Genomic DNA, 23,251 nt, shown 5'->3' on the forward strand with positions numbered 1-23,251 from the left:
GAGCATGGCAGCAGGGCACTGGCAATGCTGATGGGTCAGGGCTGTGCTCTGCTCTCTGTCCCAGTGCCAATGCAAACCAGAAGGCATTTCCTAAGTAGTCTACCAGAGAACACAATCAGGGCTTTTCCTGGTCAGATGAACTATAACCTCCCTGTCTGCAGGTGACAGGAATCTTGGTCTTGTCCTTCTCCAACTCTGGCTCTTCATTCTGCTCTTGCAGCTCTCTACCTGCTGAAAGACACTTTGAAAGGTTTATGAAGGTTTATCTATCTTCAGGAAGTATTTTTGGAGTTGCTTACTCTACATTCAAACACAAAATCCCATGAATAAATACACCTATGGTATAAGTATATACAGTAGTTCTTATCTAAAAGTTACTTTAACAATCAGATGTAGTTGGAGAGCCCATAGTGAGCACTCTGTGAGATGGAACTGTAAATCTTGACACGTCCATCAGTCATTATGAGCTTCAACAGCCAGGAAAATGCAGTGTCTAGATTGGCTACATGCCCTTACTGTTTTTATTTTAGTTACCATTCTCTGAAGCTTATTTTCATAGTTAATGCACTGGAAAGCAGGTTTGGGCTTGATTCTTTTTCTAACCTTGTCCATCTCCCCTCTCCTTCAGTTTTTTTCCTCCTAAATGACAACTGAAAGGGTTTGGCTGCAGCTGCTGGTCCTGTGTCTCTGAGTGTCCTGTCTAGGACTGCCAGAATCACTGGGAAATAGTAGAGAATATCACACAAACTGCAAGGAATAACTCTCCTAGAAGTGGCCAGAAACAAGAATGTCTGAGTGCAGAATTCCTACTTGCTACAAAGACCAAGCCACTAGTGGAAGATTATGTTCAGCTGCAAATCAAAAGAGAAAATAAGACACAGACCTGGCATAATCTCATCTGGCAGAAATGAATGATGGCCTTGTTGCAATTGTTTTGCTGAAAAGCACAAATCTCTACAAAAAGAAGCCAGCCATCTGTTTTGAATGTTTTAGACTGTAAGTATCTACTTGTGTTCTTCTTTGATCTGTAAGAATAATAGGAAGACAGTGATACAGTCCAGTTGCACCTCTGTTGTGAGTGTTTAATTCATCCCAGAGCTGCAGATTACAAAATTCCATCTGGAAATTTCAGTTTTATCATTCCAGGATCAGAAAGAAGATGAACAGTGTATCAAGATCAGTTCTTTTGTGCTCATAGATATAACATTCTTGGACAGAGAATACATTCTTGTAACAGAAATTAGTTATTAACAGCAAAATAATAGGTTTAAAAAAACAAAAAACAAGCTAGCAGAAGAACTGTTCTCCAAAAAAAGAAAAGGACCAAGAGTGGAAGCTGACTTTGTCTCAAGGAAAGCATTCTTCTCTATCCCTCCTAAGGATAAATTAGTTACATCATCTTATTTGAGTTCATCACATTATGGTTCTTACTAAAAGGTTGCCCATCCAAAAAGGGGGAGTGAAGAACCCTGAATGTCACCAATACACCCAAACAAATCCAGCCTCTCTCTCTCTCTCTGTCAGGACATGTTTAAGCAATGCAAGATTATCTCATGTGGCTGCCTTCAAATTTTGCACAGGGTATGTCTCCAAGGCAAGCACAAGACACTTTCACAATGCTTTTACAGACCTGGATAAAGAATTGTAATAATGTCATTATTATACTACACAATTAGTTTGTAGATTTTTAGAGAGGGGAAGAAATGGCTCCTCAGAAGAGAAGAGATGACAGTAAAGAACAAGAGACAGTGGTCTAAAGAGCTTTGTCCAGCGTGCTGGAATGGCAGCTCCTTGAAAATATAGGTTATTTTCCCTTGTCTTGGGAAGGAAGAGGATCTTGGAAAAAAAGTAAGATGCAGTAAAAGAGTCAGCTACCAATCTAACACAATTTCAGGAACAATTTCAAAATGAGGTATTAGAATCTCCATCATATCATTTTAACAAGGCAATTTCCAAATCTCACACAGTAATAATACCTAGCACTTATACAGCACTTTTCCCAAGCAGAACTTGCACTTTTACAAAAATTTCAGCTCATTTTACAATTAGAGAATTTGAGACAGGGAGAAAGAGAACAAGTGAGTGGTTGGAGATGATGCCAGGAAAGAATTTATCTTCTGAATCGTGGTCTAGTACTGTGTCCAGTAAATTACAATGTAATATGAGTCAGGCATGAAGGCCTGGTGGTTTTGACCATTTTGCATGATCTAACAATGAAAAAGACCAGACTGAAAATAAATCCAGTCAAAAGGCTTATGAGGTCACAGTGTAGTGAGTGACAATACTGAGAACCTCAGAAGTGTGACAGCAGGACAAGCAGTTCTGTACAAAATGTGGATTGTGGAGGGAAGCTCACATTTATGTAGTGAATTAATGCCCTGTGGAATTTAAACATGGAACTCACCATGAAAAACTATTTACTTCACTAAAAGAAATCAGAATTAAATAATGTAGAAAAAAATTTTCAATGTTCTCCTCAAACTTCAAAAAGTATAGGCACTTTTAGTGTTGTAGTGATCCCAATGAAAACTTCCAGTAGTTTGTTTGCTCTGGTAAAGATTACATTAAACCTTGAGATGACCCAAATATTTTCCTGTAATGACTTACTCCTCTTTCCACCACAGACATCACCGCTGAAATCTGAAGTGTTAAATGTGCCTTCAGTACTCAACTCACAATACTCAGTGCTTCTGAGTTAAAATCTGTCAAACTCAAATATTGAAGAAAAATGTCACAAAGAGTCTTTTTGTCTTGTAATATTTTTAGGGTAATAGGAATTGCCAATATTTTCATTGTCTTGAAAGATCCCCATTTTTATGCATTCTAGTTCTATGCTTTTGATCATTCCACCATTGCTCTAATAAGTATTATAATTATTTTCAGTTAACGAATGGATGAAGCAGATTTCTGAACCACACACACATTTTCTCCCATTTTAGGCTGTGCTTCACAAGACAACTGGATGAATTGAGCAGCTTTGGGAATCTCTGTATGGAAGCTTTGCTTTACCTCCCTCACGTAGCACACACCTGGCACAGATTTACAAGAATAAACACCCACACCCCTATCCTTTTGCATGTATTAGATCTCCTAAGGTGTAAATTCATATTATTCTTGATAAAAGTGAGTGATAACTAATTAAACCATTGGCCTGAGCAGTTTAGCATTTGAGAAAGGCCAAAGAGCATCCTCGTGTGAAATCACACTGGAATGGACTGGGATGTAGAGGAGGATAGAGCTCCATCTGGGGAATAAAAGGAGTCATAAGAAATTCACACAGCAAGGAAACGAGCTGAGGGAAAAATGCTAGGAAAAACTATTTCAGGATGAAAGATGGTATTTACATTGAACTATAAACTGAAATGTAAACTACCATCCTCAGAAATTACAGGGAGGGTGCAGATGTTTATGAACAGTGATCCATTTCAGGGGAGCTCTATCTGATAATGCTGTCATGTACAGACTTGGCATAATTAAATATTAAATTCAGACAATTCCAGAATGCTGGAGGGGAAAAGCCTTAAGACCTAAACCATAAAAATAAAAGAATGTAGTTAACTATTGTACACAGTTTTTTGTCTCCATTTAATCTTCAGTATTGACCAGAGGTGATTGCATCCACAGACCTGAAGGAACTTTAAAAAACAAACTTATTGCCAAGTCCTATGCTATTAATTACACTTTATCATTGTAATACATAAATTTAATTTAACACATGGAGGTTAGGGACTCTGTAACTTACACCATCTTAGCTTTTACAAAGAGAATAAGGACTTTTTTTTTTTTAATGAACATGGAATATCACAGTAAAAACATGTACTCTGTTGGGAATAACTGGCTTGGGAATCATCCATCACCTTTATACCTTCCCTGCTGATGTATGCACGACAATGTCGAGGCTGACAAGTTTCTCTGATGAGATGAGGGGAAGGCAAGGCTGCTGGCTGACTCATTATTTTGACTGGGATACTCTGTAACAGCTTTCTTGAGGAAAGTGCCTCAAACTGGAGACATAAGCAGTTTTTAATGTCAACCACCCATTAATTCAGAAAACTATGAAAAACCATACTCTTAGCACAGTTGCATTCTTAAATGCATCAGCACATGGGAGAGGAAAGAGAAGAGATCTTTCTCAGTGTTTTCTACACAAACTCCATGCTTGCTTCAGAAGGAAAATCAGAATTATTCCTACCTTCATAGTGAGTGTCCTCTTCCTTTTCATCATTCACTTACCTGTTCTCCCCTGTTTAATTTCTGTGCTGCAGCTGATCTTTACAAGCATCACCTCTAAAACTTTTAACAACACACACGAGCGTACAACCATTGCGGGAGCGGTGATTCAAAAAGAATGTCAAATCAACAGCGAGTGCAAATTAATGAAGCACTTTATCAATTTGTCCACTGAAGAGATTTTCTCAGCTCAGACCCCAAGGCATGAAATTCAAGTTTGACACTGCCACAGTTGGATTAAAATTTTCAGATGGTTGGCTTGAAAAGAGGGATTTGATCTATGCAGACAGACTGTAAGTCTGTTGTTAATTGAGCAAGTGCAAGAGATGAGAGTGCCTTATTCTCTCATGAATGTTTTACAAATCTAATACAAAGCAATAATTTTCAGAAATTCAAGGGTCCAGGATTTCCACAGAAATTTTCAGTTTTCTTTCAAGTAACTAATATGAAAAAATCAACTTCTTATAAAAAAGTGCACACAAAATGACGTGAAATATTTTTGTCTTAAAAGGATAAGTGAAGAAGGAAAAAGTTTCATATAGATTTTAAAATACTGTCATCAGTCCTTTAAAATACTTAAAGTACTTCAGAGAAACATATTCTGCTTTAAAACTGATACTCCAAGGCATAAATTAATCCTGTGTACTGTAGGGTAATAATCAGTACCTGACTCCTGGCCAGTAAGGTTTTTTTTCTAAAGAACAGGCTTGGGGAGCAGGCTCTGTCCTGTGCACTGCCTTCCCTTTTGGAAATGGGCATTGTTGTGGGGACAATTTGACAGCACAAAAGAAAAAATTGTGGACGTGGACACAGAGAAACAAAACATACTTTGAATGAAAAACAGCTCCTAATTCCTCCCCCACTGTTTTGCAAGAATGAGGGAGATGGAAGGGAGAGAGGAAGGTTCAGGGGATATTCCTCTGTGCCTTCACATTTATAGGCAATTCATACTCCTAGTCCATCTAGAGAATGCTGTACTGTGAGTTGATAAATATCTGTGACTAGTTAGGTCAGCGAGCACGGCAGCAATCTCTGCAGCAGATCTCCACATGCTCAAAACCTTCAGAAGGAACATTATCTTCAGGAGGAACATTATCCTGGAGCACATTCTTTACAAACCAGAATCGAAAAAGCACACATAGGTTTGGCTAGGGCGCAAACTGCTTTGAAAAAGAATCCCACTGAAAACATTTCCTCCATGAAGCCAATGATAAATGACACGAAAGACATTTCCTGCTCTTTCGTACTTGCACAGAAACTCAATTACATGCCCTGGGAAGCTCTCCCCACAACATGGTGAAACAAGGAGAGGATGATTGGAAGAGGAAAATCACAAACTGCACAAAAACACACGAGAAACACCCTCATGCAGGGACATGGGAGCAAGGGGAGGGAGCACAGGCAGGTTTGACACAAAGCACAGCAGTGAGGGTGGGAGCGACTGTCGGAAACTTTTCTGTTGGCAGGAGAGGTTGGTTCTCACCGTTCTGAACAAAATGGCTGAGCTAAGAGCATCTGACTGGTTATGCCCAAATACCCTCCTCCTCATCCTAGAGGTGCACAGGAAAGCCCCAGAGCAGCATGGGAATGAAATAAAGAGTTGGTTAGTATTTAAGGCACATAAAGTACAAACAGTAGTACAAAGCGTTTCTATTCCTTATGCACTATCCTGAGCCTCCTTGAGGTACAGCCTTCTCTGCTCCCTTGGAGGCTTTGTCAGCTTTCAAAATGCCCCTTTGCAAAGGGGAAGGGCAATCAGAGCCTCCTCCCACCCCCTCTCCTCCCTACTGCCCTTCCCTGTGGGGTCTTTGCAAGAATTTCTATAAATGTCTAAATTTTATTTCATCTGTGAATGCTATGCTGCCTTTATTTGCAAGCATGTACTAAAGTTTCATGCTAGAAATGGTTTCAGCTCTCTGTAAACTTCAGAGTAGAAGCAACAGATATTCTAACGCTTGTACCAAATTAAGATTAGGAAATCCATTTAATTTTCAGTATTAACAATTTCACTCTCCTGAAAAAGGAGAGTGAAACACCAACATCTTCCAAAAACACTGCAGAAAATTCAAGCCAGTCAACATACATTTGAGGAAGGTATTAAATTAAGATGTAAAGAGAAGTTCCCTTGAAAATCAGAGTTTTTCTGTTTATTTGGTTGTATATACCCCTTCTTGTTTTCTGATGCAGACATGAAAGGAGATTTTTCAAGATCTATTTTTGCAGGGTGAATAAGTAATTGGCTTTTGCCATTTTCCTCTTGTACCTTACTCATTATTTCAGTGTTTCACTAAGCTGGCACTTAAAGGTCTAGAGAGATATGCTTTCCTTCATATCTCACCAATTTCTACATGAGTCAGAGGGCAAGGAGAAGCATTCCTTCCCTCCGTTGAGGCAGTGATTAATGATGGCTAATATTTTAATTAAACTGCAGTGGATGAGATTACAACATGGGATGTGCAATTATGTTGGCATTTTCTGTGCTACCCAAGGGATGGTTAATCTCTCTAATAGTTATCAAGCACACGGCTCCTGTGCTTTGTAAATGCCACAGGAGGCTCCTCACTGCTTTGGAGATGGTAAATTGATTTTCCTTCAGTTCATGGCCCATTGAGTTTGTGAGGGAGCAGTCTGTGCTCATTTGGCACCAGGGCTGGGATTTCCTCGTGGGAAATTGAGGGAACTGCTTGTATGCAATCCACAGATCAGAAAGCTGATCCTGGAGCAGGATTTCCTGCTACTGAAGACAAGAAACAGTCCTGGACACTCCACACACTCAAGCTACTAAAATCTGAGTATGTCACACAGGATTCGAGTCTTGCATTTTAGGAGAGTAAAGTTTTTGTTCCCTTTTGTTCCTTTTCAATGTACCTCCTCCTCTCCACCCACCTAACAACAGCTTGGTACCAGGAATTGTTCATTCAGGAGTTTGCACAAAGCCAACACAACAGCAACACCCAGTTCTGGTTTATAACTCCATTCTGGAATGCTACTTTTGTTCCAAAGCACTGCAAGCATATCATGGGAAACTACTTATGACACAAAATCATCAGCCCTCACAGCAAAAATTACTTTACAAACAAAAAAGAGAGAGACATTACCTGGTCAGGGGAGGGCTTGTGGTTGGTTTGGTTGGAATGGGATGAGGATTTCAGGTGGTCATCCTCATAGTTGTCAGCCATCAGCTTCATACGGTTCTGAGTCTGTTCAAAAAAGCAAGAAAAAAGCATCTCAGTCTACTTTCTAATGTTATCATGGAGACTAAAGGGAACAGGGCACTTACACAAGTGCATATCCAAAATCCATACACGAATAAACAAGACACATGCCTAAACATCAGTTGGTATTACCACAGAGAATTGGTAAAAACTGTGGAGACACATTCCAGCCTGTTCCCTTTAAGGCTAAATTAGTTGTGCAATTAGGTGGATAATCTGACTTGTATCTATCAAAATTGTGCTGTACAAGAAATTAGTTTCTTCTTAGAGATTCTTGGGATTAAGATTCAGACACCAACTTGGAGAGTAATTCAATGAAAACATGAGTTAGGTGTCCCTAAGTCAATAAAAAAAAAACAAACAAGCCCTCAGAAAGTATTTAAAACCCACAAAGTGCACAAGCTGAAAATAGGTTATTACTTAAGAAGTCCATCCAGTTTCAATATGCAAATCAGTTTTCAACTGATATATCAAAGAACAAAAAAATTCTGAGACTGGTCAGAAAAATGTTAATGATAACATTTATAATTATATAACATATAATAATTAATAATATAATAATTATATAATAATAGAACACACACACATATATATATATAAAATATAATATATAATAATTATAATATATATAATTATAAAAGCCATCCTGTGAGGAAATTAAAAAGTTAATAAACAGATATTGAGAAGAAAAAGTGTCATAATGAAGGCTTATAAGATTAAAAACTGGACACAGTCAAGTAAAGAATTAGCAAAGTATGAAACAAATGTTTTTGTTTTTCTTCAACTTCTTAGGACATTTGCAGTTCCGGAAGAAACAGGATTCTGAAAAACACACTGCAGAAAATAAACTGTGTAAGAATAAATGGAACATAACGACACCATTCTAGGTGAGCAATTGCAAAGAACATCACAAAGCCCTTTTAACAGACTATCCTGGAATGAGGTCCCTGAACACCTACAGACACAAATCAGGAAAGAAATGCACCTGGCAGAGTGTCCCAGCTCCCCATCCAGGCAGCAGGGACACCCTGTGGGCAGCCCAAAGGGCTGGGTGAGGGTCCTGCACAGCCAAGTGCTGCCTCCCTTGGCATTTTCTGGGTGCCAGAGGCATTGGGAACTCACACATGGAGCAGCCCCAGAAGGGACTGATGGCATTTCTGCTCCCAGCTCAGAAGGCACAAAGAGCCCCACTTTGAGCTTTGGGAAATTTTGTATTCTAAGGAAATCAAAAGGCTACCCTGACCTACACTGGATATGATACAGAACAAATTATCTACAGCTAAACATATGAAATCATCAGACATGCACTAAAATGAAATGTCTTAAATGAAAGCTCAAAGCTGACAGAAATGCCAGCTGTGGAGTCAATCCCTTCATAACTCCATGGTTTCTCACTGAAAACTCTGAGTTTAATGAGCATCTCGAAGCTGGAGAATGCACATTCTACTTCTCTCTATTCAGATCATGAGAGAAGGTCCAGGCTTTGAATCTGGATTTGATTTTATTTTGGAATAATTTAACAAAAGCTAATAGTAAATTGAGCTTAAGCAATAAGCAATGTCATCATGTAAAATTTTCATACTGTTTGCTCTGCTTTGTCAAGCAAGTTTTGAATTCCAAGTCTGACTCATCTTTCATAAATCACTACTTGAAACATGCTACATTAATCCTTAAACAACCAGTTTATCATAAAGGCACTTCTTAATATTTATTATTTCATTATATTTAAGGTTGCCTCTTCAACAGTTTCTTCTTTGCAATGAGAACAATTGATTCTAAACAATTTCACATTTCCTGGGAAATTTACTGTTTTGATAATAAATAATAAATTCTTACATGACTTTCAGAGTGTGTGTGTGTGAAGAAAAGCTATTGAAACCCAGATGTTTAGCAGAATGATGGTACAGCACATTAACTGTCCTGAGAGAAAACACAGCTCTTCTCAGATAGAGGCAGCATGTTTTATATTAAAAAATAAAACAAACCCAAACAAACTATGTTAGCTGGTACAGGTAGAGAAGAATATAAACATTGCAGAGATCACAGACTGGGTCAGGCTGGAAGGGTCACAATGGGTTATCAGGTCCCACCTCCCTGCTCAAGCAGAGCACATGGCACAGGATTGACTCCAGAGGGGTCTGGAATATTCCCAGTGAGGGAGACTCCACACCCCCTCTGGACAATCTGTTCAGTGCATGATCACTGCACAGGAAAGAAGTTCTTCCTCATGTTAAGGTGGAGCTTCTGTGCATCAGTTTCTGCCCATGGCCTCTTGTCCTATTGCTCAGCACCACCAGGAGAGATGGGTCCATCCCTTGACCCCTCCCTGCAGACACTGACAGACATTGCTGAGGTCCCCTCTCCTTTGTCTCCTCTTGAGGCTGAACAGGCCCAGCTCCCTCTGCCTGTCCTTCCAAGGGAGATGCTCCAGTCCTTTCATCATCTCTGTCACTCTCCACTGGACCCACTCCAGGAGCTCTGTGTCCCTCTTGTCCTGAGGAGCCCAGACCAGGACACAGCCCTCACCCAATGCTGCTGGCAGTGCTCTTCCTCATGTACCCCAGGACAGCCCTGGCCTTCCTGGCTCCCAGGACACACTGCTGGCTCATGCAGAGCTTGTTGTCCTCCAGGACCCCCAGGACCCTCTCCTCAGAGCTGCTTTCCAGCAGGTTGGCCCCACACCTTATCTCTGTTGAGCCTGGCTATGCCTTCATCCCACTTCAAATCTATTTTAAAGCCCTCTCAATGAGCCAAGCTGAGTCTTGAGCCAAGATCCCTTTTCCCTTCTGATACAGGTGGACCCCATTTGCTGCCAGCAAGCTCAGAGTTGTATAAATTTACCCAGGATCAAAAACCACAAAATGCTGCTGTTTACACCACTCTCAAAGCAGGTGTGCATCTGCATGACTTTCGTGTTTCTTGCTCCATCATTCCCTGCAATGGCAGCACAGAAGAGAACACAATGTGTGCTCCAGATCCTTGGCCAGTTTTCCCAAGGTTCTGAGGCCTCTCCTCATTTTCCTTTTCCTTTTTGCTGGGACTTTGTTACTGCCCACTCAGAAAACCATAAGAGGGTAACAATGAGTGGGCTGCACCAGGCTGGGAAGTTTCCTGGGGATGTCCCTTACCCAGGCCTCAGGGAAGCCACAGATCTCCCTCTGGGCTGGGTCTGGTCAGCAAAAAGCACAGAGTCCCCAAGAGAGAATTCTGAAGTCAAATTGAAGAGGCTGTGTGCTTCTGTCACTTAAATTCAAGTAGAATGTACTATTAATACTGGGCAGCAGGTGTTGAGAAAGTGGCTGATGGAATTGGGCTGGTTTAGACTGAAAAAGAGGAGACTTCTTAAAAGTACTTGATAGGAGGAAATAGAGGACATGAAGCCATTGGAGGGGATAGGTCAGGAAAGGACAGATGGAAAATGGAACATGGAAAATTCTGATTAGAGATCAGGGAAATTCTTTTCATAATGAGGTGCATCAAATGCCAGAACAGGCTGCCATGAGACAGCATGGAGCGGCATCTCCATCCTTGAAGATGCTGAAAATGCAGCTGGACAAGGCCTTGAGCAAGCTGCTCTAATTAGGGATGCTCTCAGCAGGTGGCCAGACAAAGAAGGCTACTCCAACCTAAAATATGCTGCAATTCTTATTATTCGGAATTTTCATCAGATCATTTTGGAGTTTCAAAGCTCAAGTTTTCAGAAGAACAGGGAGATAAGTTCCAAAATTCCTCCTACTTGAAAATATGGTTTAGTTGCTTAGCTCCATTAGAGCCCTTTGAACATTTAAACCCAGAACAATCTCTGCAGTGTCCTGATGATGACAAGGGATCAGTTCACCTAGAAAATGTCCTTCTATGTTCCCCCTTTAATTCAACCTGACCTCCCCACTGCAGCTGCTCTTCATTTAAGTGTGAGTGTGGCAAGTCTTGGCAAGAAAATGCATTGTGATTCCATTAAAGGAACTAATTTATGCATATATATTGGATTGGAATTAGGCAAAAATCAAAAGATGGAAGAAAAGTAGCTTATTTTCCAAAATTTAAAGACCAAGCAGGGTTGCAAATAAAATATATAATATTATAATATTTTCACAATTATTTTTATATAAAACATAGGAATAAAAAAATTTCTGCTAAGACTGGACTACTAATGACAAACTTTTACTTTAAAAATTTAAAAATAACTATAAATACATGAACTAAGTTTCTCTCCTATTGCTCCTCCACAAAAAAAAAATAAATGTCTAAAAGGATGGAAATTTCTAGACCAAATGGCTGTTGTAATGATTTAAAAACAAACCGTTTACTTTTCTGTGGGGAACCACTCCAACATCCTGCAGTCCTGAGCTGGTTTGTCATGGTGCTATTATACAATCCTCTCCCACCTCATGAGGTTATGGCTCAGATCCTAGGGCAAGCATTTCTACATCACTGTAAAAAGTATGAACAACAAAGTGGTTTAACCACAGGGTCCTGTGAGAAAATAAATGAGCAGTGCAGACAAATCAGTTGTGTCAGGAGTGCTTTTGTCTAAAATCTCCAGAGCTGCAAGCAAAGAACTAGCAGTGATAGGAACTAGATGTCAGGTTCAAATTTTGCTTATAAAAAATACCATGTGCCCTGACAGGTATGTTCTTCAGGCATGTGCAGAAAAAATGCTGGAATGAAGAAAACTGCATAAAACACCACAACCCAATAGGTTTTGTGATTTTTTTTTCCAGAAGGTACCTTCATTTCACTTTTTTTTTGGACAGATTTCATAAAATTATTCCTGGCCCTCCACTTATACCTTCCCCAAAGTGCCCACAGCCCTTAACAATGCTCTTCTTTTCTTCCAAGAGTCACCGTGCAAAGAACAGTCCCAAACCCTTCACACTGGTGTAAATTCTCAAAATTACTCAAGAGCCAGCACACACTCTCCAGCTCCCATCTGAAAGCCAGGAGTGACCGGCTCTGCAGATCAGAGTCTGTGAACTGCAGGTCTAAAACACCACATTTGCAAGGCTACTGCATCTAAAAAACCTCAACTTCTACAGACTCGACTTTAGTCTAGAAATATCAGAAATATCCACCCTTCCCTTTTTGCACCCCAGAATTTCTGCAATTTTCCTTTTGTCTCTTTGATACAGTTACTGTTAATGCCTTTTTTACTTCCTGCCATTATTTAAGTCTTTCTTCTTCCCTATCCCTTGCTGCAGCAGGCAGTTATATTAAAAGAGAAAAGCACCATGAGAAAACATGAGATAAACCTGTTTTAATCATGAATTGAACAATCAGCATCAGAACTTCTTTAAACATGCTCTCTTTGGTCGTTTCATGGCCCTGCCATGATTTCACTGTATTTTCATTACTTTTTTTCCCTGGGTACCATATAGTTCACTTCTGCCTGTATTCTATAATCACTAAATGTTTGTAAAAACAAGGAAATTACCACGGTTAAACTAACATAACCAACACCTAAAAACTTTCATTGCAAACTGCACATGTACACTCTTTTACTTGCCAAAACTGCAGCCATAGTTAATTTTTAAAGAATCATTCAGTTCCTCATTCATGGAAGTACTGCTTGAAAGCACTCTCTCACCTGTAGGTTCTTAAAAGTACATTATTTTATGCTCACTGATGTTCACTGAAGGGCACACTGGTAGCTTGCTTGTGCCCCTCAACATTAAAAATCAAATTAATAGATTTTATCACAGTTAAATTATTACATGAGAAAAACCAGAACTGATGCTGATCCACAAAGTTTAGGGGGAAGTCAGAGACATACTCTGCACTGCAGCTGGTAAAGCCTAGAGGAGTGCTGCCCAGATCTGACAAACTCTTTATTGTGGAATCCCACACATAAATTTGAAAGCCACAGATATAACTGCAGACATTGTTTATAATATATTTTACAGAATGTTTTCATTTGAAAGCCTGCATGAAGTTGTGTGTTCTAATGAGAGTACATACCTTTCTTAAGCATTTCTGCAGGACAGAGTGCTCTGGTAACCATTAGCCTGGAAAGCTTTGGAACCATGTTTTATTCATGGGGATCACACATTTCTGTATCTCTAGAGAAGCTCTCTAAGAAACAGCTCATGAGCTGGGCATTCTCTCTATTAGTCCAGTCTGCTTCACATGCTCATTGTAGTAACTTACTCAAAGAGTTTGCATCAAGTCTGCTCCTCCACCATGAAACACAGCACAAACTATGACATCAGTGGCTCCTTTCTCATTTTTTGTAGAATATTTGCGTGGGGTAATTTAGGTTTTGCTAACCAGTCTAAACAAACTGTATTAATCCTTTAATGTAGAGTTTAAAAAATCCCACATCAAGTAAATATTAATGTAATGACTGTATTTGTGACAAATGAGCATGTGGAGGAGGCAGTGTGTTCGTGCATTAAAGGAGTTATCTCATTTTAATCTGAGTAGAATGTTGCACTGGAAGCACATGCAAAAGCAACAGTTCAGGAACATTTTGGTCACTAATAACATGGAAATAGAATGGAAAAACTCAGGTGATTGTTCTTACAAAGTGTGGGCTGAATTCACTATCTCTGAGAATTATGCACTGGTGAAGGCTTTCAGATAGTTCTTTTCTACTTGTTAAAAAACCTGCAGTGAGCCATAATCCCTGTTAACGTCCAACCAGCTCCCTGCTGGAATCTGGCTGTGAAAAACAGAGAAAGAATAATCCCTGTTATTTGAATATGAAGGTCTGCCTTGAGTTTATCTACACTTACCTTAAATATACTACCTTGAGTCTATACTTACCTAGAACATTAGGACTCTGAAAGACTGTTCAAGTATTTAACTCTGTGCCCCCTTCCCACTCATATTTTATGAAAATTTCTTCAATTTGTAATAAGATGGCACACACAGAGTTGCCATCTTTCTTTGTAAAGTTTAAAAGACACATCCTTGGTGAGGTTTGGCTTTCCTTTTGGCTATGTTTAAGACTGGCAACTGAGATTTCTCTATTAGCAGCAAACCAGCACAAATTTCAGCTGCACAGACACGAAACCCATTCCTGTTACTACATTTCTGCACATGCTGGAGCCTGTGTTTTTGTGAGCCCAGCAAAGAGCCTGTGCAGCTGCTGGGGTTTGTCAAAGCCTGCAGGATTTAACACAGCTCTACCTGAGATGCTGCCTTCTGCACTGGCTGCTGGCAGTGTTCCAACAATATTACTTTATAAAGCAACTTTTATCAGCCCAGCTAATTTCTGAGTCTAAAGATGTCATTCTCCTCTTCATCTCCCCACATGTGATAATTACTGAGATGCTTCACCCTGAAGAATTCATACTCTACAAGCCTTTGAACTAAACTAAAGGAGGCAGATCATCTAGATAGGGCATGCTCTGTGAGACTTGACATCTGTAGACAGATGTGGATGGGATTAAAAATAAACTTGGAACTGAAATTTTCCCTGTACAGGAATGTGTCTCTTGGAACTCAGCTCCTTAGGAGATGGACTAACTATGAAACCATGGAATTACCCAGTGACAAAGTTTACTGAAATCTATTGCTCTGATTCCTGTATGAAGAAAACCAGTGACACACAAAAAAATCCAAATCAGATCTGTATTTGGGATTCCTTTTTGTGCTACACCACAGAATCATTATATGTTTCTTTAGCTCTCTTTTACTCTTTTTAGAGATACCTCAAGATGTGTTTAAGATCAGTGTAACAGAACTGCCTTTCTCAATTACTTGTTCCATAAAGGCTGGAACCTGCCCAGTCACAGGTTTGAAAGGGAACTAAAAATAAAAAAATACCTCTTCTCATGGTTAACTACTCAGGAGCAAGCCAAGTATGTTACTTCTTTGGCATCTTTCCATTGCATGTGAGGGTCTTAGGCAGAAATATCACTAAGGTGTGTCTTCCTGTATCTCAAAGATGTCTGAGGGAGTGCTGCATTTACAACCATAGACTAAAATTAATTTTTAGAGAATGGGTGGTCTATGCATCAAGAAACTACATTCAAGCAGCATCAGCAGGACAAATGGTAACCCACAACAGCATCCCCAAAGAATCCTGGATCTCTCACCCAAACAAAATAAGCTGCTATTTTAATTCCTAAGGTAAAGTATGAGAACTGGTTATGCTCACGTTCCAGTTTTGAGCAGATAAAACCTCTAGGTTTAAAATAAGCAGGTATTTTTTGGGTTATGAGCCTGCTCTGTGATGCAGTTTGTTAAGGCAAATTTCATGCTGATTGCACACTATGGAAGAGAAAGGTCTTGCTGCAGAAGAGAATGTAAGATCAATATCTTTTGCTGCCACACACCCTTAAAACAGAAAAGACTAATTGATTTAAATTAGCTTAATAACTGGGGTTTTTTTTGTTAAAGTATGCTGCTACATCCACTCTTGGACTATTGTGAGGTCTCCACTGCTTCTTTAATGAGTAAAGAAGCAATTTCTTTTGCAGAGAGCATGGTTACCCTTGAAGAGCATGTGAGAACATTTTACTACCCTTCTATATTGACTGATGAGATCTGAGTGCTTTGGATTTGTGTTCTCCATCTCCTAAGCATGGCCTTCAACCCTTGTAACAATCTCTTTCTGCAGCCTGCCTCCCCCAAGGTGTCTCCAGGCAAGATTCAGCTGGGAGCAGAGTGAAAGTCAGAATGGCCAGCCATGTGTGTGTGCTAGAGCCAAACAAAACACAGCTCAATCCTCCTTGCCTTCCCCTGTGTGGGAGCTCCACTTTGGGCTCTTTTTGCCTCTACCCAGCTGTGCATGTTAATTAAGTTCCTATAAATCCACAAAAATCTTTGAGACTCCTTTTCCTCTGTCAAATTTGGTTGAAAATGGTCAACAAATTGAAAAGTTATGGATAGGAAGTACAGCTCAGCTAAGCAGATGGATGGCACTGACATTCAAGCTCTTCTTCTCTGGAGTCCAAACTAACACATTTTGTTGGAATTGTAAGAGTCTGGATGTAGACTCTCAAGATATCCTTGCACTAAAACTAATTTTTTTGGTACATGCATTTATTTTGGATTCTAGGAGACTGACCTGCTACAAATTCTCAAGTGATCAGCAGCAAGCAAGCCTCTCATGATCAGCCTCTCATGTGTCTCCTGAATGTTTAATAGATACAGTCTATTGTCTCTTTAATCTACTTTGATACTTATTACCAAAGACAATTTATTTTAAGAAAAAAGTGAAATGCTACTTCTATAGCAACACAAAAGGAAAGACCAGTCTTTGCCACAGTCCTCATTAATCAAACTGTCAAAAATTTCTCATTGTACTTTCCCCCTTGCTCATTTTTTCCTTCTCACTGTGTATTTACGGGTCCAAACTAAAAATTTTGATTTTATGCTTTACAAAATAATTGAAAAGCAAAGACAAAAAAGGATGAGAGAAACAAGTTGAAATGTACTTTGGAGCATAAACTCTTCCTAAAAACTTTGGCAGTTTGGTAACATCTTTTACAAAGCAAAATCTAAAAGGTATCTCAGGTTATGCTAAGTTTGAAATACATATCAGCATTTCATTGATCTTGTGGTTACTTTAAACTTGTACAATTTAAGCATCAGCACTGAGCACTACAGGTAAGGTTAGTTTCACAAAATCTATATGAAATCAGAAGGCCCTAAAGCCCCTAAATTACCTATGTTATATCCTACAGAACAGGCAAATATTGCTATCAAATAAGGAACAATCTTTGCTTGACATCATTGATGGGACTCTTGTTTTGTTGTGACTATTTGCCTGAAATTTCTCCTTCCCTTTTCACTTCTGCTTCACTCCACACCCTGCTCATCTTACCCTCAACTGCCTTATTCTGTCCCCCTTTCCTTTGTTATTCTATTTGATTCTCCTTTCCAAAATAAATCCACTTGCATATGCTCAGCTTCACAAAGCTGAATAAGACAAGCACTTCAGTTACTCTGCTTTTGCCTCAGTCCTTCTCCTGCTCTGAAACAAGAAAAGTTTCTCAGTCCAGTGGTATCTATGAACCCTGATTGGCAAAGTCTCATATAGGAATTTACATACAAGATGCATCCTACTGCAAAATCTTAAAAGCTAGTCATGATCCCCTGGATCAACAAAATAATTTGTAGGCCATCTGCTCATGTGTGTCTACATACACCTTTCCTGGCTGAAGTGATTTGGAAGTCTTCCAATCTTTGTGTGTTGTGACTGTGTTGTTACAATAAATATAGTAAAAGCATTCTTTTATCCAGCAATTTTGAATTTTGGAAAGTATATGCCAGTGTTTTGACCACAGACCTTTTATTGTTCATATTTTTATTGTTCTGTGACTCACCACTTCGACTGCATTTGCCTGCAGCTTCAAAGAACTGTTAATAGCAAACCCCCCTCCCCTCCATGCACACTGCTCTTGGCAAAAAAAGGAGTTATGTACAGATACAAATTCCTAGATGTTAAAGTGATGTGAGCTGCTCAGTATCATCCCCAGCACAGACTGTCTGTGCCTGCCCAGAACCCAGCTCTGGGTGTATACATGAATGGATCTGTGTCTACATGATATAAACAGTGTAGATAGCAACTTTTAAAAAAACACACACAACGAAACCTCAAGACTATTTGTGCTCGTTCTGAAATTAATTTTAAAAGCTGTTGCATATAAAAGAAAAAGAAAGCCAGTATTATTCCTTTTGAGCCTTGCTTTCATCTTTGAATCCATCAAAATCCTGCATGGTAACTGCTTGAGGGAAGAGTTGAAAGGGCATTTCCTTTGACAACCACCAGAGCTTTGCTACCCCAAACTAAATAAAAGTTAAGAATTTTTTCTGTACGGCCAATTATTGGCTTTGACATCCACCTAGAAGTGCCCTGCCACAAGAGGCACACAGACAGACAGACATCACATTCCTGTCTGTCCACACCGTGTGTGCGTGTGGTCTGCACACCCAGGATTCCTGTCCAGCCTCACTGTCCCTGTCTGCAGCACAGAGAGGGGATTCTGCCCCAGCACACAGCAGCACATGTTCACTGCAGAGCTGGGCAGATGGTTCCTGTCCCTTCCTCTGCTCTTGCACACAGCCAAGGAGAACCACAATAAACCACACCTTTTTTTTTTTTTTTGCTTGCTGCTCCAGCAGAGGTTGATTTTTCCTATTAAGTCTGCATCAAAGCTTAGGTACTAAGCTGCAGAGACTGAAAAAACATTCAGTTTCTCTGCTGTATTTGTGCCAAATTTATTCTCACCAAGGAAAGAAATTCTCTTAATTCTCTACAAAATTCATGGCACACTATGTGTAGAGATGTGCCAGTTTGGCCAGATGAATTTCTCTAAGGTGTTTTCATTCCAGTATTCCTGTCTTTGCCTGCTCTATTCCTAATCTGTTTTCTCTCTGTGATTTACATTATATGATGCCATTACAAATGAGCAGAGGCCCACCCAATGGGCACCATAAAGCACTCTGTAAAGCTCAGAAAAAAAATCTCAGAGAATTCTCTCTGCTGTAGGACCACTGAAAGAAAAAGATCTGTGGGACAAGATGACAAAAAAGCCAGTCATACCTCTGGTGAGTTTTTCTTAACAATCCTTTTACTGCTAAGTCATTAAACTTAAGATAGGTGATTCCACTTGTTAAAGAGCCCTGACAAAGCAGAGGAAGAAACAGAAAAGAATGAATAGAAGGACAAGAGCAACCTTGACTGATTGATTTGCAATTAAGAAGACCTAGGAGGAAACAAGGAAGCCCTCATATTTTTAAGGCCTTTTAATATCACAAACCAGCTTTGTGATATAAAAGACAGACAATGGAGAAGGATTAGGTGGTTTTGGTAATCAGGAAAGGGGGGAAGAGAAAAATCTTTTTGTGATCTGATAGTGATGAAAATAAGGAATTAGTCTTAGTCTGCACTTCCTACTCTGTGGATCCTTCCCACCTAATCTGTGAATTTTTCATTTTTTAGTGCAGAAGAACACACATCTTGCATGCCTCCATATGAGATAGAGAAGACACCTGAAAGATGATTGAAGATCTGCATATACAAGTAAATATGTTTCCCTTTAGGAAAAAAAATCAGGGAAAAACTAAAATGAGAAGGTACAGTCCTTCATACTTACAGAGAACAAATAAACTCGTGCAGGCTTCCAAGTTTTAAACAACCTGTGAGTGTGTGTGTTTTTAAGGATCATTATATTGCTTTTATTATTTTTTCAGCATCATTACTGTCAGCAGTTGGCAAAGGTTTGGGTTGCTAGCTGGAATAAAGGAGGCAAAGCCAAGGCTGCATCTACTGGTGTTTAGGAAATGGAGAGAACACTGGCTTGGTGTCATAAATTATGGTCACGGTTCATGTTAAGATGACAACAGTGAGAAGAGCAACTTCTGGACTATTAAAAGGATTAAGGGTGGTACAGTGGTGAAACAGAATGTTTAAAAATGTTAAGTTTCCCACTCCAGACAAAAATTCACTGTAACAACACGAGATACCTAGGTTGTTCAAATCCTGCCTGGAGTTAGCTGTGAGACCTCCATTTATTTTTTGTTTATCCAACTACAGGAAATATTTGTATTCACACTAAGACAGACAGGCATTGGTGGTAAACAAACAGAAAGAGAACAAAGGACTGGGTTCTGTGACTGTAAAATTGTACTCAAATAAAGAGAACAAAAGCTCTAATAAAATTATTACCCCTTAATCAGGGCTGTATTCAGCATAAAAGACCACTGCTTCCTCCAGACACCAGTCCTGGGATGAGAGTTTATATACATATATATTCACATATATTTGGGAAGTAAAGCTTCACAAAAGTTGAGAGAGTAACATTCACCTATACTACTGATAAGCTAAAATTCTACAACATGGAATTGCAAAGGTAAATGACTTGTATTTGAAATTCAGGGTACATAATCAGCAAATTTTTCTTATATCCACATGATAAATTTGATTATGCCAAGTAAAATCAGACAGCAATCTTTTGATAGCTGAGTTTGAGATTTATTTTGTCTTCGTGCAAAACCTTGGACTAATCCCTAAAATCACTTCTTGCTACTGCAAAGACTCAAAACAAGGCACACAGAAACTGTGTCTTTATTTTGTGTTCCATACAGGTCTGCTCAGGGACAGCTGGACACAACAGCCCTAAAGAGGACCTGCCAAAATCACTAACTCATGTTTGACAGCACTGTCTCCAGACTGCCATTCAGGGAGGGACTCAAGCACAAATCTCCATCAGTATCAACTTTCTCATCTTGTACCTCCTGGCAGCTGTTCCCAGACTCCTCACAGTCAGGAGACAGCAGAAAAATCTCCATCCCCTCCCTGCACTCACAAATCCCAAGTGGCAAACGTGTGACCTCTAGGGTAAATCTGCACACCTTTTCTTTGGGTGTATTTCTTCATCTTAAAAAGGAGCTGTAGGAAACAGCATGTACTTATGAAGGAGTAAAGGCATAATTTGTTCTGCATATAAACATGAATAGTAATTTTTTGATGCTTAGATTCTTCAACATAACACCATGAATTTAACAGAACTGAGGGGAAGCTGCAGCCACCAGCACCTGGCCATTTGCAGAAGCTATCACAAGTAACTGATGCCTAATTTCATAAATATCTGCCTCATTTTGACAAACCTGCAATTTCCACAAAGTGTTATGTAAATTAATGAAGGATTATTATAAAGAAATTACTCCTCACTGACAGTATCTTAGATTTCCAACTGCAAGATGAAACCTCTGTTTTTCCCTGCCTCACCTATCCGTTTGCCTGAGATATGGTGTACTGGACTAGGCCCAATGAGACAGTTACAAAAAAGGAAATTATTTTCAAAATTTAATGAGCTTAATCCTGCAGATGAGAAAAATAAAAAATCTGTAGACTGAGAGATATTTCAGTGCATAAGCTCAAAAAATACCTGAGAACACTGTTCATCAACACTTCACTGTTTATTGAAGTTCATTCCAAGCAGTTAAAACTAAATTTTTTCCATTATCAATTTTTAAGATGGTGGGGATTAAAATTCTCTTTTGCAGACTATGCATTTCTCTCTTTTCAAGCAAAAAAAAAAGAAGTAGTGATTTATTATGTTACTCCCAAAATAACACAGCAAAATCACAAATATGCAATATATTCTATCTTATAGATCATTAATTTACATTATATATTCTAGGTGTACAATTCTTTCCATCATTCATTCCTTCTTCAAGTAAAGAACACATCGCTAACACGTTAAGCCATACAACTGTTAATCTGTAATCTACTTGAAACCTTCTACATATTTAGTTTGTGAACCCAATCAGTCACCTCATATCTCTGACTTCACCTTCTCCTTACATGTTTTTGGAAAGCACCTCGAATCATCTATCACCTCACCAGTTACAAGTCTTACACAAACTAAAACCAATACTAAAACTGGAAGAATGCCTTTCACCTTTCTGCTACTACTTTTAACTGACTATCAATGTGTAAATTGGTTTTTATATATGATAGTTATGATAGGTAATGTCACATCTTTTCATCCAATTACAAGTAGCCACAAATAAAGTTTTACTGTACAGGTTTAATATGAAAGTGTTCCATGTGTTGTGTGCTCCCTGAGGAATAATACCTTTAAATACAGGAAGAGAAAAGCATAATGTACTAAGTTAGCACATTTTGAATGGATATTTGGTAAAGGGACACATGTTTCTCCTAAATAATTGTCATTGTCAGGTAAAACAGCCCAGATGAACAGGAATAATTTAGTACAGAAAAATCTGTATCCAATCAATGAAATACGTGTAAGGATGCATTCACACCCATCTTCAAGATTCAAAATCTTCAAGCAAGTAATTAAAAATCTTCCCGAACCTGAAATTTCAGTGTGAAATTTCTATTTCTTCACAAAAGAAAATCTATTTGTGGATTTATCTGATCAAGACTTTTTATATGTTTAAGTGGAATTTTTCGGCCACCAACACTTCAGAGTTCCCTAAACAATGGGTCTAAAAGATACAATTTAAATGTAATCATAAACTCACTGTATTTTCTGGTCATCCTTCAGACATCATCAATTCAAATACCAAGGGTGATGCCAAACCAGCCCAGCCACAAGGACCAATGGTTGGAAAGTCTCAAATATTTTACCCCTGAGGCACATCCTGCCACTGCAAGACAATCAGCAGCAGTCATGCATGGGTCCTTCCAGCTACCCCACAGACCAAGGGAGTTAAGCAAAAGAAGATGTACCCATAACTGTGTTCCTTGAATGAACCATGGGCAACCCTGAGCTGCTCTAAATGACTCTCTCTGAGATTTTGCATCTATCTCATGGCTCCTCAGCTAAGACAAATATTGTCAGGAACTATACTCAACATAATATTTGTAGCAAAGAGACAGAATGAATTCCATAATTACTCTGTTGAATGTATGTATCACAGAGAGCTGTTCTAATATATTCTCTTTAGTTAACTGAAAACCATTGTGTACCAGATCAGTGGTTTGGGCCACAACAACCACAGGAAACCACTGTGTGCTACAACTGTGATGCCAAATGACAGAGACTGTTTTCACACTGCACCAATGTCCAGCAGTACTATTCACAGACCAGGGAATTATTATTTTTCAAGCCCAAATTAGATCTTCTAGTGCAGTCTTCTGAGCAAGCCCAAGCTTAGTGAGCATTCTCACCTCTTTAACAATGCTAACAAGCCTGGTTCTCCAAGGGGAGGCGTTAACAATCTTTCCTGATATCCAGCACCATCAAGTTGGTCACTTACAGGAACGGGATACAGAGTCTCTGAACTGCTAACCTAGACTTGTCCAGCAATCCTGATTTTCTAGAGAGAGGCAACCTTGCTTAAATAACCTCCTATAGAAATTCATAAGCCCTGAATAAGAA

At 39.2% G+C, this 23,251-nt stretch overlaps 1 protein-coding gene across 10 annotated transcripts in view; it reads right to left on the reverse strand.

Moving 5' to 3' along the window:
- The window catches only part of ERC1 (ELKS/RAB6-interacting/CAST family member 1), a 271,131-nt gene that overhangs the window by 25,423 nt on the left and 222,457 nt on the right, over positions 1-23,251 (reverse strand). For 7 of the 10 annotated variants that reach the window (XM_063153879.1, XM_063153874.1, XM_063153880.1 and 4 more), the window contains one exon: positions 7,329-7,430. In XM_063153879.1, the coding sequence (XP_063009949.1) occupies positions 7,329-7,430 (102 nt within the window). Of the gene's footprint in view, positions 1-5,713; positions 5,781-7,328; positions 7,431-23,251 lie in introns of all 10 variants that reach the window. The other 3 variants (XM_063153883.1, XM_063153882.1, XM_063153881.1) reach the window with 1 other exon arrangement.

The sequence above is a fragment of the Melospiza melodia genome, chromosome 4 (assembly GCF_035770615.1).
Source record: "Melospiza melodia melodia isolate bMelMel2 chromosome 4, bMelMel2.pri, whole genome shotgun sequence".
Classification (NCBI taxonomy): domain Eukaryota; kingdom Metazoa; phylum Chordata; class Aves; order Passeriformes; family Passerellidae; genus Melospiza; species Melospiza melodia.